The sequence below is a fragment of the Oncorhynchus masou genome, chromosome 29, assembly GCF_036934945.1.
Source record: "Oncorhynchus masou masou isolate Uvic2021 chromosome 29, UVic_Omas_1.1, whole genome shotgun sequence".
Classification (NCBI taxonomy): domain Eukaryota; kingdom Metazoa; phylum Chordata; class Actinopteri; order Salmoniformes; family Salmonidae; genus Oncorhynchus; species Oncorhynchus masou.
In genome coordinates this window covers 67,287,072-67,307,655 of record NC_088240.1, presented here as the reverse complement: position 1 = coordinate 67,307,655, position 20,584 = coordinate 67,287,072, and the positions used below count along the sequence as shown (strand labels likewise).

The 20,584-nt window shown below is 42.4% G+C and overlaps 1 protein-coding gene and 1 pseudogene across 1 annotated transcript; both read right to left on the bottom strand.

The window, feature by feature from the left end:
• Positions 1–10,500: 10,500 nt before the first annotated feature.
• LOC135521284 (C-C chemokine receptor type 5-like) lies at positions 10,501–11,593 on the bottom strand (annotated as a pseudogene).
• A 4,559-nt stretch (positions 11,594–16,152) lies between these two features.
• Positions 16,153–20,135, bottom strand: LOC135521283 (C-C chemokine receptor type 4-like). The gene is made up of 2 exons (XM_064947204.1): positions 19,826–20,135; positions 16,153–17,798 (listed from the first exon to the last, which is right to left on the bottom strand). The coding sequence occupies exon 2, from the start codon at positions 17,792–17,794 to the stop codon at positions 16,748–16,750; it is 1,047 nt and encodes a 348-aa protein (XP_064803276.1). The 5' UTR covers positions 17,795–17,798; positions 19,826–20,135; the 3' UTR covers positions 16,153–16,747.
• Positions 20,136–20,584: the final 449 nt, after the last annotated feature.

Sequence of the window (20,584 nt, the reverse complement as noted above, 5' to 3'; positions counted from 1 at the left end):
ATCTTTGATGAAAAGCTGCACCAGACCGCTCAGGTTTAATCGTTCCCTTCCTGCCACAGCTTGGGGTGAAGGTTCACCTTCCAAGAGGACAATGATCCTAAGCACACAACCAAGGCAACACAGGAGTTGCTTCGGGACAAGTCTCAATGTCCTTGAGTGGCCCAGCCAGACTAGAACCCGATTGAACATCTCTGGAGAGACCTGAAAATAACTGTGCAGCAACGCTCCCTATCCAACCTGACAGTGCTTGAGAGGATCTGCAGAGAAGAATGGGAGAAACTCCCCAAATACAGGTGTGCCAAGCTTGTAGTGTCTTACCCAAGAAGACTCAAGGCTGTAATCGCTGCCAAAGTGCTTCAACAAAGCACTGAGTAAAGGGTTTGAATATTTATTTAAGTTTTAGATTTTTAAAGCATTTGCCAAAAAAAAAGCTTTGCTTTGTCATTATGGGGTATTGTGTGTAGATTATGAAGAAAAACCCACAATTTAATCCACTTTAGAATAAGGCTGTAACGTAACAAAATGTGGAAAAAGTCAAGGGGTCGAGAGAGAATACAGTAGACAGTAGATGGCACACAGGACATCCTGACAGGAAGTTTTCACATGCTCTAGGGAGTGCCCATATATGGGCATCCTGTTGTTCGGTTCTCACACTTTAGAGTGAGTGTTAATTTAAGCATATAGTGCATCTGTTCCTTTGAAGCTGTCATGATGATTGAGGTGTAGGGACCTTGTTGAACTGGGGGATGTGTTTGAACATTTCAAAGAGTATGGTCCCCACCCTGTTGTAGTGACCTTAGGGCTGTTGTCTATGAAACAGGAATGTCCGGGGGTATTGGGGGGCAGACACATTATAAATAAACCCCAGAACACCACAAGCGACCATGATAAACCCCAGAACACTAAACAAGAAATAAAAAATAAATCCAGAACATTAAACAGCAAATTAAACATGTCTCCTAGGCCAATTGTAGATGTACTTTGTGCCTCGTGTCAAAAACACAATGACAAAAACATGGAGGACATTTTGTGTGAGGCCCCTGAATATTTTAAAGGAGTATGTATATGAGCGATGGACATACATGTGTGGGTTACATATTCCAACCGGAGGATTCAACTGTGAAGATTTTCACAGACAAGAGGTCACAGCCCCCTTTATCAAACAGAAACCGGGAGTTTTTCTCCTGCCCTGCGTATGAGAGAATGGCTTAAGATACGGCTAGCACTATGTCAGATCGAGCATGCCCTGTGATACATCTCTGCCCCAGCTACGCATTGGAAGAGAATGTGTGCGGGCGCGATGATTTCAAGGCCATAAGAATCTCTTCATTTGTGTAAAGCCCCGACTCCAAAGTGACAATTTTAGCATGGGCCCAATATGATAGTTCAAATGCTACAAAATCAGTTAGTTCATATGTTTTTTGCAAAGCTTGCAAGGATGTGAATTATTTTATGCCTGTCTTTAGCTTTAAGAGGGGCGATTATCATATATTCCTGAACCTGATGAAACAGCTGGACAATCTTTTCCAAAATCGTGAACAATTACGCCGCTGGGCGCTTCTATCCTTAAGACATACCCAGGGTCCAAAGGCAACACGTTTGATCTATCCAGGGAATGAAAACTTACGGAACATGGAGTGTGCGGGATATCTTGTGGGCAAGAGAGCCTGTCTTGACAACGGTGAATTAGAGACGGATGGGTGTCTGGGCTAACTCTATAGCCTCCCCTTTTTCTGGAAGAAAGGAATAGTCATTTTTTTAAAACTAATTATTGCATGTTTTAAAAGGTCGGCACTAAATATTTAGAATTAAATAAAGGGTTTTAAAATTGTATCTCACCTTTTAACAAAAGTCTTTTCTCTGAGAAAATGTTTCAGGAAAGATTCGTGTGTGCGTTTCAAAACAATGGGATTTTCAGAAGGGGTGTGTCTGCAGTTGTTTTAAAACAATGTTTTTTTATATGAATACATTCTTTACTACAACAGACAGTTATAAATATAATCATTTAAAGGGTGTAGTACTGTGCTGTAATAATATATACAGTGGGGCAAAAAAGTATTTAGTCAGCCAACAATTGTGCAAGTTCTCCCCCTTAAAAAAGATGAGAAAGGCCTGTAATTTTCATCATAGGTACACTTCAACCATGACAGACAAAATGAGAAAAAAATCCAGAAAATCACATTGTAGGATTTTTAATGCATTTATTTGCAAATTATGGTGGAAAATAAGTATTTGGTCACCTACAAACAAGCAAGATTTCTGTCTCTCACAGATCTGTAACTTCTTCTTTAAGAGGCTCCTCTGTCCTCCACTCGTTACCTGTATTAATGGCACCTGTTTGAACTTTTTATCAGTATAAACGACACCTGTCCACAACCTCAAACAGTCACTATGGCCAAGACCAAAGAGCTGTCAAAGGACACCAGAAACCAAATTGTAGACCTGCACCAGGCTGGGAAGACTGAATCTGAAATAGGTAAGCAGCTTGGTTTGAAGAAATCAACTGTGGGAGCAAATATTAGGAAATGGAAGACATACACGACCACTGATAATCTCCCTCGATCTGGGGCTCCACGCAAGATCTCACTCCGTGGGGTCAAAATTATCACAAGAACGGTGAGCAAAAATCCCAGAACCACACGGGGGGACCTAGTGAATGACCTGCAGAGAGCTGGGACCAAAGTAACAAAGCCTACCATCAGTAACACACTATGCCGCCAGGGACTCAAATCCTGCAGTACCAGACATGTCCCCCTGCTTAAGCCAGTACATGTCCAGGCCCGTCTGAAGTTTGCTAGAGAGCATTTGGATGATCCAGAAGAAGATTGGGAGAATGTCATATGGTCAGATGAAACCAAAATATAACTTTTTGGTAAAACCTCAACTCGTCATGTTTGGAGGACAAAGAATGCTGAGTTGCATCCAAAGAACACCATACCTACTGTGAAGCATGAGGGTGGAAACATCATGCTTTGGGGCTGTTTTTCTGCAAAGGGACCAGGACGACTGATCCGTGTAAAGGAAAGAATGAATGGGGTCATGTATTGTGAGATTTTGAGTGAAAACCTCCTTCCATCAGCAAGGGCATTGAAGATGAAACGTGGCTGGGTCTTTCAGCATGACAATGATACCAAACACACCGCCCGGGCAACGAAGGAGTGGCTTCGTAAGAAGCATTTCAAGGTCCTGGAGTGGCCTAGCCAGTCTCCAGATCTCAACCCCATAGAAAATCTTTGGAGGGAGTTGAAAGTCCGTGTTGCCCAGCAACAGCCCCAAAACATCACTGTTCTAGAGGAGATCTGCATGGAGGAATGGGCCAAAATACCAGCAACAGTGTGTGAAAAAATTGTGAAGAATTACAGAAAACGTTTGACCTCTGTCATTGCCAACAAAGGGTATATAACAAAGTATTGAGATAAACTTTTGTTATTTTGTTATTGACCAAATTTTCCACCATAATTTGCAAATAAATTCATTAAAAATCCTACAATGGGATTTTCTGGATTTTTTTTCTCATTTTGTCTGTCATAGTTGAAGTGCACCTATGATGAAAATTACAGGCCTCTCTCATCTTTGTAAGTGGGAGAACCTGCACAATTGGTGGCTGACTAAATACTTTTTTGCCCCACTGTATGTATATCGGATGTATAACCATTTTTGTGTATGTGTATAAAAACATTCTGACTTGGTTAGATATTGCGCTGTAAAATTGTTTGTACTAATTATAGCATGTTTTAAAAGGTCTGTACTAAATAGTTAGAATTAAATAAAGGGTTTTAACATTGTATCTCACCTTTAAAACCTGGAATATCTGTCTCTCTCTCTCTCTCTCTCCCAGTGTCTCAGAAAAAGGCTTTCAGGAAAGACGTGTGTGCGTGCATGTGCGTGTGGGCGTGTGTGTTTCAAAAACAATGTTTTTTTCCGGGGGTGTGTGTCTAAGTGTGTGCATGTCTCTGCAGGGGTGTTTGAAACAATGTCATTAGCACATAAGCCTCTAAAATCAGACTTTATCCCCCCCCCCCGAGGATGTGGGGGCTCAAAAGTCAAACCCCACAACCAGAATAGAATAGGTCTAGACAACCCCCTAAGGTTTAAAAACAATGTTTTTTTCTAATCAATACCGGTACTCACGGTTCATTATGCATACTGGGTGTCTCTAAAAACAGCAGGTGTTATTTCCCCCGAGGATGTAGGAGGCAAAAGGCAATCCCACCATCCCGGCATAGAATAAGTCGAGACAACCCCCAAAGGTTTAAAAACAATGTTTTTTTTCGAATCAATACCGGTACTATCGGTTCATTTTGCATACAGGATGTCTCCAAAAAAACACTATACACTAAACATAATTAATTCCATACATTCTCAGTCTTTCAGGACACAGCGGCCCATCTGAAAAGATTTCCCTGCATTTCTGCAAGCCTATACACATGGAGAATTTTGAACGTGAGGTTGTGAAAATAATATATTCAATTTTGGGTGCGTTTGGTATTTTCTGGGAATTGTTTGGTATTACAAAATTACTGCACTGTTGGGAACTATCTCTCTCTCTAATATTAAAACATTGGTATATATGTTTTTGCAGATATTCTAAAATGAATGGACATCGAATTTTCAGGTATGTATTTAAGTTAATTGCATGTATTTCAATAAGTTAAAATATAATAATATATATAATAAAATAAAATAATATATATTTTGTATAAATTTATGTTAATATTATCAATCATCTATAGGATATCCAACATTAACCAGTTGCTACCTGGAATAATTTATTTGGATCATCCAACATTAGATGAGAAATCCGAGGTTCAAACCGAGACCGCATCTTCTTAACGCAGCCCGTCCCCATCAAGCTATTTTCGACGCAATGTCACGCCCTGACCTTAGTATTCTTTGTTTTCTTTATTATTTTGGTTAGGTCAGGGTGTGACATGGGTGATGTATGTGTTTTTGTCCCTGTCTAAGGGTTTTGCATGTCTATGGGTGTTACTAGTCTAGGTGTTATGTATGTCTATGGTTGACTAGATTGGTTCTCAATTAGAAGCAGCTGTTTATCGTTGTCTCTGATTGGCAACCATATTTTGGCAGCCATGTTCCTTGGGAAATTTGTGGGTTGTTGTCTATGGTTGGTGTGTGTGTGTGTGTGTGTGTGTGTGTGTGTGTGTGTGTGTGTGTGCGTGCGTGCGTGCGTGCGTGCGTGTGTGCGCGTGCGCGCGCGCCTTCGTTAATAAATAGAATGTATTCACATCACGCTGCGCCTTGGTCTCCTCCATTCAATGAACATGACACGTTAGTCCAAAAATAAAATCCATAATATATATATACATTAAAAACAAAAAGTGTGTACCCTATTTTAAAAGATAATCTTGTGTTTACAGCGGACAGCCCCCCCAACAAGGATACATGATGCATTATGGACTCTGAACGACTTTGGAGGAGCAGATGAAACAGACAGTATTTTATGTTCTAACGGTTTTACCCGAACTCCGAACACCCCAAGAACCGTAGCTTTAACCAGCAGATAAACACCCCGGAACCTCAAGCAAATCGCTACATAATCTAGCATTTACCGCACAATTTTGGCACAAGTGCATCGCGCAGAATCACAAACCAGAGGTAATTTAATTATATATATATATTTATCTATATATATATATATATTGTTAATATAATATTATATCTGAAGTATCTAATACTTTATTTTTAATACCCTAGAGGACGTGGTCGAGGAGGAATTCGGCACCCAGGACATACTGAGTAAAACATCTCATCATTTCAACGCTTTAAATACAATTCTGAGCTAGAAGATTTGCTGATGTACGAAGCGGCCAGACATCTTTATACAGCCAATTCTTTCAGCTACACAAATGTTTGGTTTGCTTTACTAAAGCGGCAATACAGTCAAGATCTATCCTTCTGGCATAGAACAATGCCCCGTTTGTTAAACAATCTGATTTTTTTAAATGCAAAAACAAGTGCTTAAAACCCCTTTATGTAACATGGATCCTTCCAGAATACCACAAGAACACACATGCTTAATTAACCAAATGAATGAGACAGGGCCAACATCACCCATAATTCTGACAGATGAAAACCTGTTATCGCAAATCCCAGCAGAACTCATATCCTTAATTAATCAAATGAATGAGACAGGGCCGACAAATGAATACCAGTTATCGCAGATCCCGGTAGAACTCATATCCTTAATTAACCAAATTAATGAGAGCACAAGATCTTCACACCAGCCCATACACACACACCACCTTTAACTCCCATGTCCGAGGAGTCTGAGCAACAATACAATGTTTTTGAGGAATTGGAAAATTGTGTAATAAATCAGTGGCAATGGTATTGATAGAAGTGTTCAGTTTGTGTACCGAAATAAATTCGGCAATACAGAGATTCGACAGTTATTTTAATTTCACATGGATGATTCAGGACCTTGATCATGCTGTTTTTTATGTGATCTTGGATACTTTTAGAGAGGGCAGCAGATTTAGCCGAACCTCGTGATGTCTTACAGCTTGAAATTTGTGGAGATAACATGTGTCAGGCATATGTGTATAGGTGGCAGGGAAGTCAGGCGCAGGAGAGTCAAACGGAGTGTAAAATGGAGTCTTTTAATAAAGTCCAAGTAACAGGCTCCATAACACTAAATAGACAAATAAATATGGGTACGAAGACCCGTCGCGCACCTATACAAAAACACTACACTGACGATAAACAATCTCTGACAAAGACATGAGGGGAAACAGAGGGTTAAATACACAACAGGTAATGAATGGGATTGAAAACAGGTGTGTGGGAAGACAAGACAAAACCAATGGAAAATGAAAAATGGATCAATGATGCCTAGAAGACCGGTGACGTCGAACGCCGAGCACCGCCCGAACAAGGCGAGGCAACGACTTTTACCCAATGGCGCAGCAGATCTTGAACAATTTATAGCCCTGGTGGAATGACTTGTTCAATCTAATTTATCCATCATAGCTGATAGAACCCTCGAGCTCGTAGTGCAAATCGTACGTCAACCCCTGGGTGGAGCGTGTCAGAGAAGTAAACTTGATAGTCTCATGCAATCAGAAATTAGAAACAATAAAAGGGCATATCTCATAAATGTTCACAATCCTGGTAATCAGTTTGGCTTTGCAATAGGCCTAGCACATTTACTCAACCCTGGATGTGCTGATCTAGAGGCTTTACAAAAGGCTAGGGAGCTCCCAATGCTGTGGGTCTAGGTATACGGGATGCTGTGGCTTTCTCTGACATAGTCAAATTTGAAAAATTTTTGAACATCAAGATTGTGGTTTTGTACCACAGTAGAGCTAATGCAGCTTTCTTGAAATTTCAGAACAAACCCCAACCTCATCCTCAGATTCTGTACTTTTATGCGCAAAACGCCCATTATTATGCTATTACCAACATCACAGTGTTTTTAGGAGTGCCGTGTGTGTCCATGTCATACGAAACGGGGGGCACTCTTGTCGTTATAGCTGTTTAGTATGTCTGGATGAAACATGTCCGATGCAACCCTTAAACCTAACACCTTGTGCGGATTGTCACCGCATATGTCATTCGGCCTACTGCTATGAAAAACACCAAATTGAAACATGGCACCTCAAGGCATGTAAATCTGTAAGCAGTTGTGACATCAACAAGAAATGTCCAAATGCCACTGCAATTACAACCTTAAGATAGACAGCCCTACACCTAATGTGTGTGGATTCATACATTGCCCAATCTGTAAAGGGCCTTTGAAAAGCAGAGACACTGAAGTGGTTCAAGAAGTGCCACACGAGTGTTATATTCAGCCTTTGGCTGAAGATGAACATTCAGAGAAATATGTGTTTTATGATTTTGAGACTAATCAGCAATCAGGGGTTAATTTGCCTATTTTTGTATCTACCATGACTTTCAAGGGTGAAAAGTGGTCGGCAGAGGGGCCCAATTGTGCACTACTCTTTCTAAAACCCTTCAGAAAACCCCAGTACAGAAACTTCATGTTTATAGCTCACAATCTTCTTTTGAACCCCCTGATACAACAAGGCGTTGCACCCAGTATCATAGCGCAAGGTAGTAAAATCTTGTGTTTTGTAGACCCTGCCTTCAACCAGAGATACATTGATAGTTTAAGTTTCTTACCCATGAGATTGGCTCAAATGCCTGAGGACTTGGGTTTTGAAAACTCTGTGAAAGATTGGTTCCCTCATTTCTTCACATCTGAGGAGAATCTACGTTATATTGGATCTTATCCCAGCCCCGAAATATACGGTGTGATCAAATGTCTCCCAAAGAGCGAGAGATTCCTGACATGGTATGAGACAGTATGTCATAGCACCTTTGATTTCCATAAAGAGATGGAGTCAAACCGTGACAATGATGTGGTGATACTTCGTGAAGAATGCCTCAGATTCAGAGAAGAGGTAATCAAAGATGCCGGCATTGACCCCTGGGGTTGTACAACTATTGCATCGGCATGAATGAAAACCTATCGTACACACTTTTTACCTCCAGCATCTATAGCTATTCCATTCCAACTACCGACGCCAATTCAAGTCATACTCTAGCGGGTCCATTCAATGGTTGGAGTACTTGGTCCAGGATAAAAACACTTTTATTCAACATGCTTTGAATAGTGGGGAGATGGCTGTTGGGCCGTATCACGTAGATGGATACACACCGATCGACGGTGTTGAGACAGTGTGAGTACAACGGGTGTTTCTTCCACGGTTGTAAATCTTGCTTTGTGCCCCAGGCCATGTGTGTCCTATCCCAAAAGACTTTTGGGGATATGTACCAGGAGTTCCAAGACAAATTGGAATCTTTACAGGCTACTTATGCGTTGAAAGTGAATGTGATGAGGAAGCATGAGTGGACCGAACTCAAAAAGTCTGATCCTCATGTTCGAGCTTACTAATGCTTTGACATTACTGTATGTAGCGCAACCCGACGAGACAATAGGATATGTAGATTTGACATCCCTTTATCCTCATGTAATGAGTTCCTCCTGCTATCCTATGGGGCATCCTGAAATTATTCACTGTGACTTTGACTTACTCCAAAACTATTTAGTTCTGATCAAGGCAACTGTTTACCCACCACGGGGTTTGTTTCTGCTGGTGTTGCCTTACAAGGGACCTCAAGGAAAACTTTTCTTTCCCCTTTGTCGCACCTGCAGCGAAAACAATGACCAGAAAATGTCTTGTGATCATTCAGATCAAGAAAGAGCCCTGACAGGTGTATGGGTCATAGTTGAATTCTCTAAGGCTCTATACCCAAGAGCTAGGAGATCTCATGAGCCGCTTGATTGGAAAACAATTTTGTGGAGTGTGGGCTTGTGATGAATTACCTATTGAGAAATGACAGGAGCGACTATTGTAGTAATCATGGCCGAATACCGACCGGGCATGCAGGGCACTTGTCCATGGGCTCTGACCTCCACGGGGCCCCCATATTTTTTTCTTAGTCATTCTCACTCAGATATCATATTAGCATGGCATAAGTCATTACAAAATGTGTAGAATTGCAGGACATTTGCTTTAAAATGCACTTTTCTTCTCTCTTCCACATGGCAAAGTGAGTAGAATTTCAAGAAATGTGTTATAAAATTGCACCGTTTTCTTTCTGCCCGATGGCAAAATAGCAGAAGTTGCAACATTTTCTTCACACACCATGGCAGAATGTGTAGAATTGCATGAAATTAACTTTTTTTTAAATGGCTCCATGTTTTGGGGGCTACTTAAATGTTTTGTTGTGAGGTTTGGGGACCTCCAACTAAGTCTTGCTTCGGCCCCCCAACATGCTAGAGCCAGCCCTGTATTGTTTTACTGTAGGTATTAACTGGCTCACTTCAATTGAAAAAAGGTTGGTTTAAGGTTGGTGTGTGCTTCTGTGCAGAGTGCTGTTTTAAGTATTAAATATCATAGCAGGTAAAGCAGACAAATGTGTTATGATCTAAATGTCTTCTGCATCCCCATTATAATGATCAATATAAAACATGTTACAATACTGCAGTGAATCACAATAGGATTACATTTTGTGTACACATTGTAAGGCACCAGCAGTGTCACTCTTTGTGGTGAGATAAGTTGCTAACAGAAGTAAGAGATATTGGTCTGTGGTGGCACCATCATTCACATATTCTCTAGCACTAACACATGGGAACATAGAGAAAACATCCAGGTCACTGAGTATATCTTGATTACATTATCTTGGAAGTACTTTAATTTTAATAATTTGCCTCCGGCAGGAGGGGATGAAGTTACTGTGATACATTTATTTACATAGAATAAAAAGTATGACTGTATTTACATATGTGTGCTAGCAGATACATTTTAAAAGAAAAGATAACTTTGCAAAATGTGCCAAAAACTTCAAATAGACATACGGTACTAGACAAAATGCTATACAAAGGGAAATTAAATGGTTTGTGAAATTCATAATGATTGGGTTGATTTCTGTAAAAATCAACGCCCTGATGGGAAACTGAGTTGAGTGACAATTTCCTGACTTCGCCATGCACCTGGATCAGAGCCTATTATTTTCGGATGATTGTATTTGACACTGGATTTGGTATTTACATATGCATTGGAATGAACAGTACATGTGATGTCAGATGTATTTGTCTTTACAGTTAAGTTGCTGTTCACACGGCAGTAGACCTCTCATCCACGCTGGTGGTCTGTGAGTAAATAGATCCTGTCCTCGAGGCTCTGAAGTCCTGGGGCAGGTAGTACTTCATGAACTGACACATTCTGCAGTGAACCTTGTTTATCAGTCTTATGAGAGGCCTTCTAAACTTTTGCCCCACAAAAACACAGAGGATGGGATTCAGGCAGCTGTGGGAGTAGGCCATGGCCTCTGTGATCTGTAGAGTGAGTCTGATGGCTTTGCTACTCTCACAGCTTGAGTAGACCTCACTTAACTCCAAGGCCTTGAAAAATGACGTCATGTTGTACGGAGTCCAGCAGCAGAAAAACACCACAACCACAATGAGAATGAGTCAGAAGGCTGCTCAGTACTCCATCCTCCAAAAAGAAGGCCATCAATCTGTGTTGTAGCAGAACCCCATGATGACGAGGGGGATTAGCAGACCAAGTGTGTTCATTTTGAAAAGGGCAAAAAAATACACAGGGTGACAATTTTCTTTCTCATTGTTTTTCTCCACTTTAAGAAACAGAACCTCAGGAAACGAGGCCAGGAATCCAGCCAGCCAGGTCACGACGACAGCGATGGCCCCATACTTCCATGTTCTGGCTCTCATGGCGTAAACAGCATGGACCTGTCCACACTCATCAGGGTGATGAAGAAGATGCCACTGTAGAGGCCAACGTGGTAGATGCTGAGGACCACTTTGCACATGACATCACCAAACACCCACTGGTATCTAGCGTGGTGGGCCAAGAAAGGCAAGGAGCAGACCAGGAGCAGGTCAGCCAAGTCCAGGTTCAGGAGACACACGTCGGTCATGCTACGTAGTCTCACCCCAAAGCAGCATGACCCACAGGACCAGAACGTCCCCCAGAAACCCCAGGATGAAGAAGAGAGAGTACAGCACTGGCAGGAAGCTGGCTCCGTGTGCCTTGTACTTGCAAATGCCATCGTCACTGTTATTGTAGTCATATGTGGTACTTCAAATGCGTCTGCAAAATGTGTGCTGTAAAAGATCAGATGAGTACATTTACATTCCCCTTTCGAGTCATTTAGCAGACGCTCTTATCCAGAGCGACTTACAAATTGGTGAATTCACCTTCTGACATCCAGTGGAACAGCCACTTTACAATAGTGCATCTAAATCATTTAAGGGGGGGGGTGAGAAGGATTACTTATCCTATCCTAGGTATTCCTTGAAGAGGTGGGGTTTCAGGTGTCTCCGGAAGGTGGTGATTGACTCCGCTGTCCTGGCGTCGTGAGGGAGTTTGTTCCACCATTGGGGGGCCAGAGCAGCGAACAGTTTTGACTGGGCTGAGCGGGAACTGTACTTCCTCAGTGGTAGGGAGGCGAGCAGGCCAGAGGTGGATGAACGCAGTGCCCTTGTTTGGGTGTAGGGCCTGATCAGAGCCTGGAGGTACTGCGGTGCCGTTCCCCTCACAGCTCCGTAGGCAAGCACCATGGTCTTGTAGCGGATGCGAGCTTCAACTGGAAGCCAGTGGAGAGAGCGGAGGAGCGGGGTGACGTGAGAGAACTTGGGAAGGTTGAACACCAGACGGGCTGCGGCGTTCTGGATGAGTTGTAGGGGTTTAATGGCACAGGCAGGGAGCCCAGCCAACAGCGAGTTGCAGTAATCCAGACGGGAGATGACAAGTGCCTGGATTAGGACCTGCGCCGCTTCCTGTGTGAGGCAGGGTCGTACTCTGCGGATGTTGTAGAGCATGAACCTACAGGAACGGGCCACCGCCATGATATTGGTTGAGAACGACAGGGTGTTGTCCAGGATCACGCCAAGGTTCTTAGCGCTCTGGGAGGAGGACACAATGGAGTTGTCAACCGTGATGGCGAGATCATGGAACGGGCAGTCCTTCCCCGGGAGGAAGAGCAGCTCCGTCTTGCAGAGGTTCAGCTTGAGGTGGTGATCCGTCATCCACACTGATATGTCTGCCAGACATGCAGAGATGCGATTCGCCACCTGGTCATCAGAAGGGGAAAGGATAAGATTAATTGTGTGTCGTCTGCATAGCAATGATAGGAGAGACCATGTGAGGTTATGACAGAGCCAAGTGACTTGGTGTATAGCGAGAATAGGAGAGGGCCTAGAACAGAGCCCTGGGGGACACCAGTGGTGAGAGCGCGTGGCGAGGAGACAGATTCTCGCCACGCCACCTGGTAGGAGCGACCTGTCAGGTAGGACGCAATCCAAGCGTGGGCCGCATCGGAGATGCCCAACTCGGAGAGGGTGGAGAGGAGGATCTGATGGTTCACAGTATCGAAGGCAGCCGATAGGTCTAGAAGGATGAGAGCAGAGGAGAGAGAGTTAGCTTTAGCAGTGCGGAGCGCCTCCGTGATACAGAGAAGAGCAGTCTCAGTTGAATGACTAGTCTTGAAACCTGACTGATTTGGATCAAGAAGGTCATTCTGAGAGAGATAGCGGGAGAGCTGGCCAAGGATGGCACGTTCAAGAGTTTTGGAGAGAAAAGAAAGAAGGGATACTGGTCTGTAGTTGTTGACATCGGAGGGATCGAGTGTAGGTTTTTTCAGAAGGGGTGCAACTCTCGTTCTCTTGAAGACGGAAGGGACGTAGCCAGCGGTCAGGGATGAGTTGATGAGCGAGGTGAGGTAAGGGAGAAGGTCTCCGGAAATGGTCTGGAGAAGAGAGGAGGGGATAGGGTCAAGCGGGCAGGTTGTTGGGCGGCCGGCCGTCACAAGAAGCGAGATTTCATCTGGAGAGAGAGGGAGAAAGAGGTCAGAGCACAGGGTAGGGCAGTGTGAGCAGAACCAGCGGTGTCGTTTGACTTAGCAAACGAGGATCGGATGTCGTCGACCTTCTTTTCAAAATGGTTGACGAAGTCATCTGCAGAGAGGGAGGAGGGGGGAGGGGGAGGAGGATTCAGGAGGGAGGAGAAGGTGGCAAAGAGCTTCCTAGGGTTAGAGGCAGATGCTTGGAATTTAGAGTGGAAGAAAGTGGCTTTAGCAGCAGAGACAGAGGAGGAAAATGTAGAGAGGAGGGAGTGAAAGGATGCCAGGTCCGCAGGGAGGCGAGTTTTCCTCCATTTCCGCTCGGCTGCCCGGAGCACTGTTCTGTGAGCTCGCAATGAGTCGTCGAGCCACGGAGCGGGAGGGGAGGACCGAGCCGGCCTGGAGGATAGGGGACATAGAGAGTCAAAGGATGCAGAAAGGGAAGAGAGGAGGGTTGAGGAGGCAGAATCAGGAGATAGGTTGGAGAAGGTATGAGCAGAGGGAAGAGATGATAGGATGGAAGAGGAGAGAGTAGCGGGGGAGAGAGAGCGAAGGTTGGGACGGCGCGATACCATCCGAGTAGGGGCAGTGTGGGAAGTGTTGGATGAGAGCGAGAGGGAAAAGGATACAAGGTAGTGGTCGGAGACTTGGAGGGGAGTTGCAATGAGGTTAGTGGAAGAACAGCATCTAGTAAAGATGAGGTCGAGCGTATTGCCTGCCTTGTGAGTAGGGGGAAGGTGAGAGGGTGAGGTCAAAAGAGGAGAGGAGTGGAAAGAAGGAGGCAGAGAGGAATGAGTCAAAGGTAGACGTGGGGAGGTTAAAGTCGCCCAGGACTGTGAGAGGTGAGCCGTCCTCAGGAAAGGAGCTTATCAAGGCATCAAGCTCATTGATGAACTCTCCGAGGGAACCTGGAGGGCGATAAATGATAAGGATGTTAAGCTTGAAAGGGCTGGTAACTGTGACAGCATGGAATTCAAAGGAGGCGATAGACAGATGGGTAAGGGGAGAAAGAGAGAATGACCACTTGGGAGAGATGAGGATCCCGAGTAGAATGAACCAAGCAGCAATGATAAGAATGAACATTCTCAAAGACACAATCTGAAAGTTGTGCTTATTATCAAAATGTGGTCCACCAACAGCAATATTTACAGTACAATGGAGTAAATGCACATAGAAATAAAGTACTATGAGAAACATTTCATTTTTAAAAAACATGATTGGACGTTTGGGGCAGAAATATTGTAACACCAATTGCACTCTTTCCTCAAAATGAGTGTTTCTAAAAGTCAAGACATTTTAGACCTTAACTTACCCATATGCATAACTGGATGAGTTCTCATATGAGTAACTGGATGAGTTCTCATATGCATAACTGGATGAGTTCTCATATGAGTAACTGGATGAGTTCTCATACGCATAACTGGATGAATTCCCATTCTCAACACTCACAGAGCTGAAGGGAATGGTTGTGGTGTTCCCCCTGAAATTCATTACCAATGATTTGAGCTTCTCAATTACAGGTGCATGTATCAATGGCCCATGTTGTACAGCATAAAATATGACATTACATTATTTACAGCAATGATGTAATTATTATAAGTTATTATGATAAATGTATTAATTGATGATACTATTAATATTCAAATTTGTAAAATATAAAGTCCCACCCTGCCATGGTGTGAACAGGATATCCAGTGATTTTCATCCCTGAAATAAAATGTAACAAATGACCACTGAAATTGTTTTGATTATTCATTGCTAATTACAGGATTGCAATTCATTTTATGAAAGTTGCTTAAACAAAGTTATGTAAAAAAAAAAAAAAGTTTTTTTTAAATAACTTGAATGTTATTAGGCTGACGTCTGCAGAGACACTATGTTGAAGATTCAAGATACTGTACATCACTATGCACAGCAGAGTAACTTTTGCAAAGCATCCTGAAGCCAACCCTCACATACAGTAAGCATAATATACTCACTGTTAATCTGGGTTGAGTTGTCTGTCTGAGGGTTATACACTCTGGTGTGACAGTAGTTCTGGGGCCTGCAGGGACTCGTAACAAGGTGGGTTATTAAGGGAACCTATGTCTGCAGTTTTTTTTCTCCAACAGATGTCTTTGGTGGGGGTGGTGTGGGGGTAAATGTGACCAAACGGAATGCATTTGTACCTGCACATCCCTGCTGGAATCCATGCTGCAGGTTTAGTTAATGGAACACTGTAGACCCTTTTTTAAGATTATGAATGTATTATCTTATTTGAACAGAGGAGTGTTGCTTCTCCCAAAGGCTTGATCTGTGCTGCAGACATGTTCACCACCAAGCAGGATATCCTGTAGATGATGCAAACTCATAGAGCTGCTCAAACAACTAACTTTACTGCAAAGTGGTTAGCTGAAGACTGAACGCATTTTGCGGCCTGACTTAGAGATGCATTAGTTCTAGCATCATTGCTAGCATTCAATTGTCTAAATATGTTGACTGCTGATATAATTATTGTCTTTGAACAATTCAAATAAATTCTATGATGACTAGATTGATATGTGAGTTTTCTAGATCAATTCTAAGTAAACCTACTGTAAAGAAGATTTGAACCTACTGATGTAGCAGGATTGTTGTCTGTCTCATCTTTGAATTAGCATCTTCAACTGAATAAAATATATTGTGGAGCAAACTGGAGTATAGGGGTGTACAGCAGCAGCATAAAATTACAACACAATGCTGAACAAATATGTTTGAGCACAACCAAATTCACAGGTTGATTTATTGAGAAAACCCTCCAGAAAGGAACACAAATACCTACTCAGCCAACAAAAGTTCAAAATAATCCAAAAGGTAAAATTCTTGCCTCGAAGTCCAAGTTCAAGTTAATACCAAAACACGTCCTCAATCACAGAACGGTCAAAATTCTACCAAAATAATATTTGGCCAGAAAATGTAGCCAATGAGTAGCCAGATAGCCACTGGCCATCCAGTAGCAGTCCTCTGGCCACAACGCTGCTCATGGTTGTGTTTTAATGTTATAACAAAAATGTGTGCATACAATAAGAATAAAAGTTGAGATAATCTCTATGCAAAACATATTGATATTATGCTGTAGCAAAATTTTGTGCAGGCCTGTACTGTACATGAAATACATACATGGGTAATCAAAACATAAACAGCCCATTACCAAATAGTCAGAGCTCATCAAAATACATTTAAAGTTAAATATTATACAGTTACACTTAATTTAAATGCAAGTCTGTGTTCAGAAGAATACTTCATTATTCCATACGAACAGAAATTGGTCTTCTGCTCAATGAAAAGGTGTCAAACAGGTTTTCAGCAGTGGAAGTATTGTCTGTCAGCAGTACAATCACACAGCTGTGTTAGAAGTCTCGTTTTCTGATCCTCTGCTGCTCACCATTGCATGTTTGCTGAGCTTCTTACACAGCGGATATCTAGAGAGCACAGAGCCCAAACACTTTCTGAATTTCTCTCCTACAAAAGCGTAGATGACTGGGTTGACACAGCAGTGAGCCAGAGCTATGGTCTCTGTCACCTCCATAGCTATATCAAGCTGTGTTGAAGCCTCACAGCTATTCCCAATGTCAAACATCTGAAGGGTCTGGAGGAAAACCACAACGTTGTAAGGGACCCAAGAGACTACAAACACACCCACGATGGCGAATATCAGTTTCATGGCCCTGTCTTTTTTGGAGTTCCTTAACCTCTGTAGTACAGTGAGAATACTGATGTAACAAAAGACCACTATGGGCAGACATAGGACGAGCCCCACTCCGTTTTCACCAAAATTCCGTAACAACTTCCATGTCTTCTCTGTGTGCTTTGGGTAAATCCGCTGGCAACTTGAACCACTGTCCTCATCATCCTCCCACACTTCTGCTGCGAAGATAGCTTCAGGGAGAGCAGCGCCGATGGACGCTACCCAGACGATGATGCTCGCCAGTGCTCCGTAGCGCAGCGTCCTGGCCCTCATGGCGGCCACGGCGTGAACGATGGCCAGGTAGCGATCCACACTCATCAGGGTCACAAACAGGATGCTGCTGTAGAAGCCCACCTGGTAGACACCAGCCATGATCTTACACGGACTGTCCCCTTCAAACTCATGACCCTGGGCGTGGTAGGCCCAGAGAGGCAGAGAGAGGGCGAGGAGCAGGTCAGATAGGGCTAGGTTCAGCAGACAGATGTCTGTCATGGTCTTCAGTTTCATGTACTTGAGGAGGACCCAGAGCACCAGACTGTTGCCTGTCAGACCCAGGGTGAACACCAGGTAGAAGAGAATGGGCTGGTAGTTGGACCCTTGGGTTAGACTGGTGCCAGTGCTACAGGGGCTGTTCATGTTGCCATAGTAGTCATCACCACTGTAATCATCTGTGCTGGTGGCCTCGGTTGTATTCATCTTACTGAGGAAAAAAGGATGGTGTGAATTGTTAGTTAACAATCAATGCTGTATTGTGTGCATCCCATTGTCATGGCCCTAGTAGTAATTTAATAGGATCTCTATGTTATAAACCCTCAAAGTTCCAGAATGGGGTTAAAATGGCAGCCATATTGGTCAAGGAGACATCAGTCTAATTGGAATGAGGCATAATCCTGATTTTACATACAGTGCCTTGCGAAAGTATTCGGCCCCCTTGAACTTTGCGACCCTTTGCGACCTTTTGCCACATTTCAGACTTACTTTCTCGTGTTCTTCTTATTTTTATTTCTAGTGTGTTTTTGTTCTACTTTACTTCATGTTATAGTACTACTGGTATCGATTACTGCATTGTTGGGAAATAGCTTGCAAGAAAGGTATTTCACTGTACTTGTGCACGTCACAATAAAACTTGAAACAGTTTTTCTTTTCTTGGAAAGCTAGGAGTGCTATTATATGATACCATATCCGTACTTGTTGCATTTACAACGTGTCGCATTTACAACTTGTCTAAGTCCTATCATTAATTGATATCAGCCAGTGTATGGCTGTGTATTGACTGCATTGTTTAAATGGAATTTGAAAAATGTATGGAATCATTCCTCTAAAACTGTCTGGCTAGCTAGCTAACAAACAAACAAACATACAGTGCAGAAACATTCTTCAAATTCATTATTTTACACAATACCTTATCCCCCCTGACCAAAATGACTGATTTTTATCCCAATATTAGAAGGTTAATGTCCATTCTAGTATTCTACTTCCTAATTCTATGCCTTTTTTTCTGAATGGTTACCTGCACACTGCCGAGATTATAAAATCATATGTTACTTCAAATGTTAATTTGTCACTCATCCCCCTACTTACACCATTATGGCATCATACTTGTATTACTTAATACTTTGGCAACATGTAATCTATCAGTTTCCTTGGTAACTGTGTTTTAACTAATGATTATTTAAAATACATTACAATGCTTTCAAATGAATCACAGTGTCACACCCTGACCTGAGAGAGCCTTTTTATGTCTCTATTTTGGTTTGGTCACGGTGTGATTTGGGTGGGCATTCTACGTTTTGTTTTCTATGTTTCTTGATTTCTATGTTTTGGCTGGGTATGGTTCTCAATCAATCAATCAGCTGTATATCATTGTCTCTGATTGGGAATCATACTTAGGTAGCCCTTTTTCCTTCCTTTCTGTGTGGGTAGTTAACTTTGTTTGTGGCATTTAGCCCTGTAAGGTTCACGGGTGTTGATTTGTTGGCGACATTTTAAAATAAAATAAAATAAAATGTATGCTCACCACGCTGCACTTCAGTCTACTTCCAATGACACCCGTGACACAGAGTGTAATGATAAACTTTAAAACATTATGATGACTGATATGAAGAGAAATGTGTCATTTGAAACAACATGTGGGAATTAACCTACTCTACATACTTGATGGAGATTACAAAGAAACAGCCCCTTATAATACATCTTCGGAAATCTTATGTCGTACAACAAGACATTTATTATTGTCATTGTCAAGGTTATGTAAGCTGAAGACTGACATTTTTTTGGTTCAAAGAACAACAGCTACAAAGCCTTGACACTCATTGTTCATTTTAAAAGTTATTACCCCGTAGGGCCATATTAATGTACTAATACAATGTGTTCTTTAAAAAATATGTATCTAAAAATTAAACATAACATTTTAAAAACCATACTTTTTCTCTCAGAATGTATGTATTGACAGATCCCAAAAAATGATTCAAGCACAGAACTGTAAATGGATCTAAAGACTATTTCTACATGCTCTTTAATCCTAACCAGAATCAAACCACAACTCATATGATCTCACACATCACCAACCACCACCACCTGCTAAATACTGACACCCCCTATTGACAGACCCCATTTTGTAGTTCCTGTGAGGCTAACACCCCTTCAGACTGTCTGTGCCTGTGTGCATATTTGTTGGCTGTATGTCTATAAGCAGGCTATGATGAAGTGAAAATGTATGTTATTTACCCCAGTCTCTTCTTTTCTGATGTACAGATTGAATGCTGTAACCCTCCCACTGGTGATAACGTGTATGCTGGTTGAAACAGTGTGGAAACTACTCTTAGGTTTTGTCTCCTCTATTCTTTTGTACCAATGATTGCAACTTTTTTCTAGTAAGGTGTGCTCTCGATAACTATTTTCTTTGCATTGCTGCATTGAGCAGGCTGATGTGTGAATGTGGGTTTCCTGTAATGGCCCTCTAACTAAATGTCTGGGAAGGAGTGTGGGTGAGGGAAACATCACCAAACATACATATATCTGTCACGCATGTAGATGCTGCTTTGAACTGCTTTTCAGATGGAAAGATAGAAAGGAAAAATGAATAGAGTACATAACATTTTAAAAGGTGCATTCTGTAACATTCATACATGGAAGTAGTCCTTGTGTGGGTTATGTCTGTAGTAGTAAAAGGAGGTTGAGGTTTAGAGAGGTAGGCTGGTAACCGAATGGTTGCCGGTTTGAATCTCAGGGCTGATGGGGAAATCTGGTGGGAGTGTGCCAGCAACCACAGAGTTGCTGACATCAGAACCTCATGTGCCGCCTGTTGCCGTTGTGCCCTTGAGCAAGTCACTTAATCTTTTACACAATTTAATGGCACTGCTCTGGGCTTTTTCCAGCCTCTTGTGCGTATCTTACAATAGTTTAATTCCATATTGGATGAGATTTGACAATATGCGTTTTCCAGAAAGTTCTACAAAGCTATTTATGTAGAACTTTCTGGCACAC

Bases quoted from the DNA above. Each gene is read 5' to 3' on its own strand.
- LOC135521283 (XM_064947204.1), bottom strand. From the start codon at position 17,794: ATGAATACAACCGAGGCCACCAGCACAGATGATTACAGTGGTGATGAC.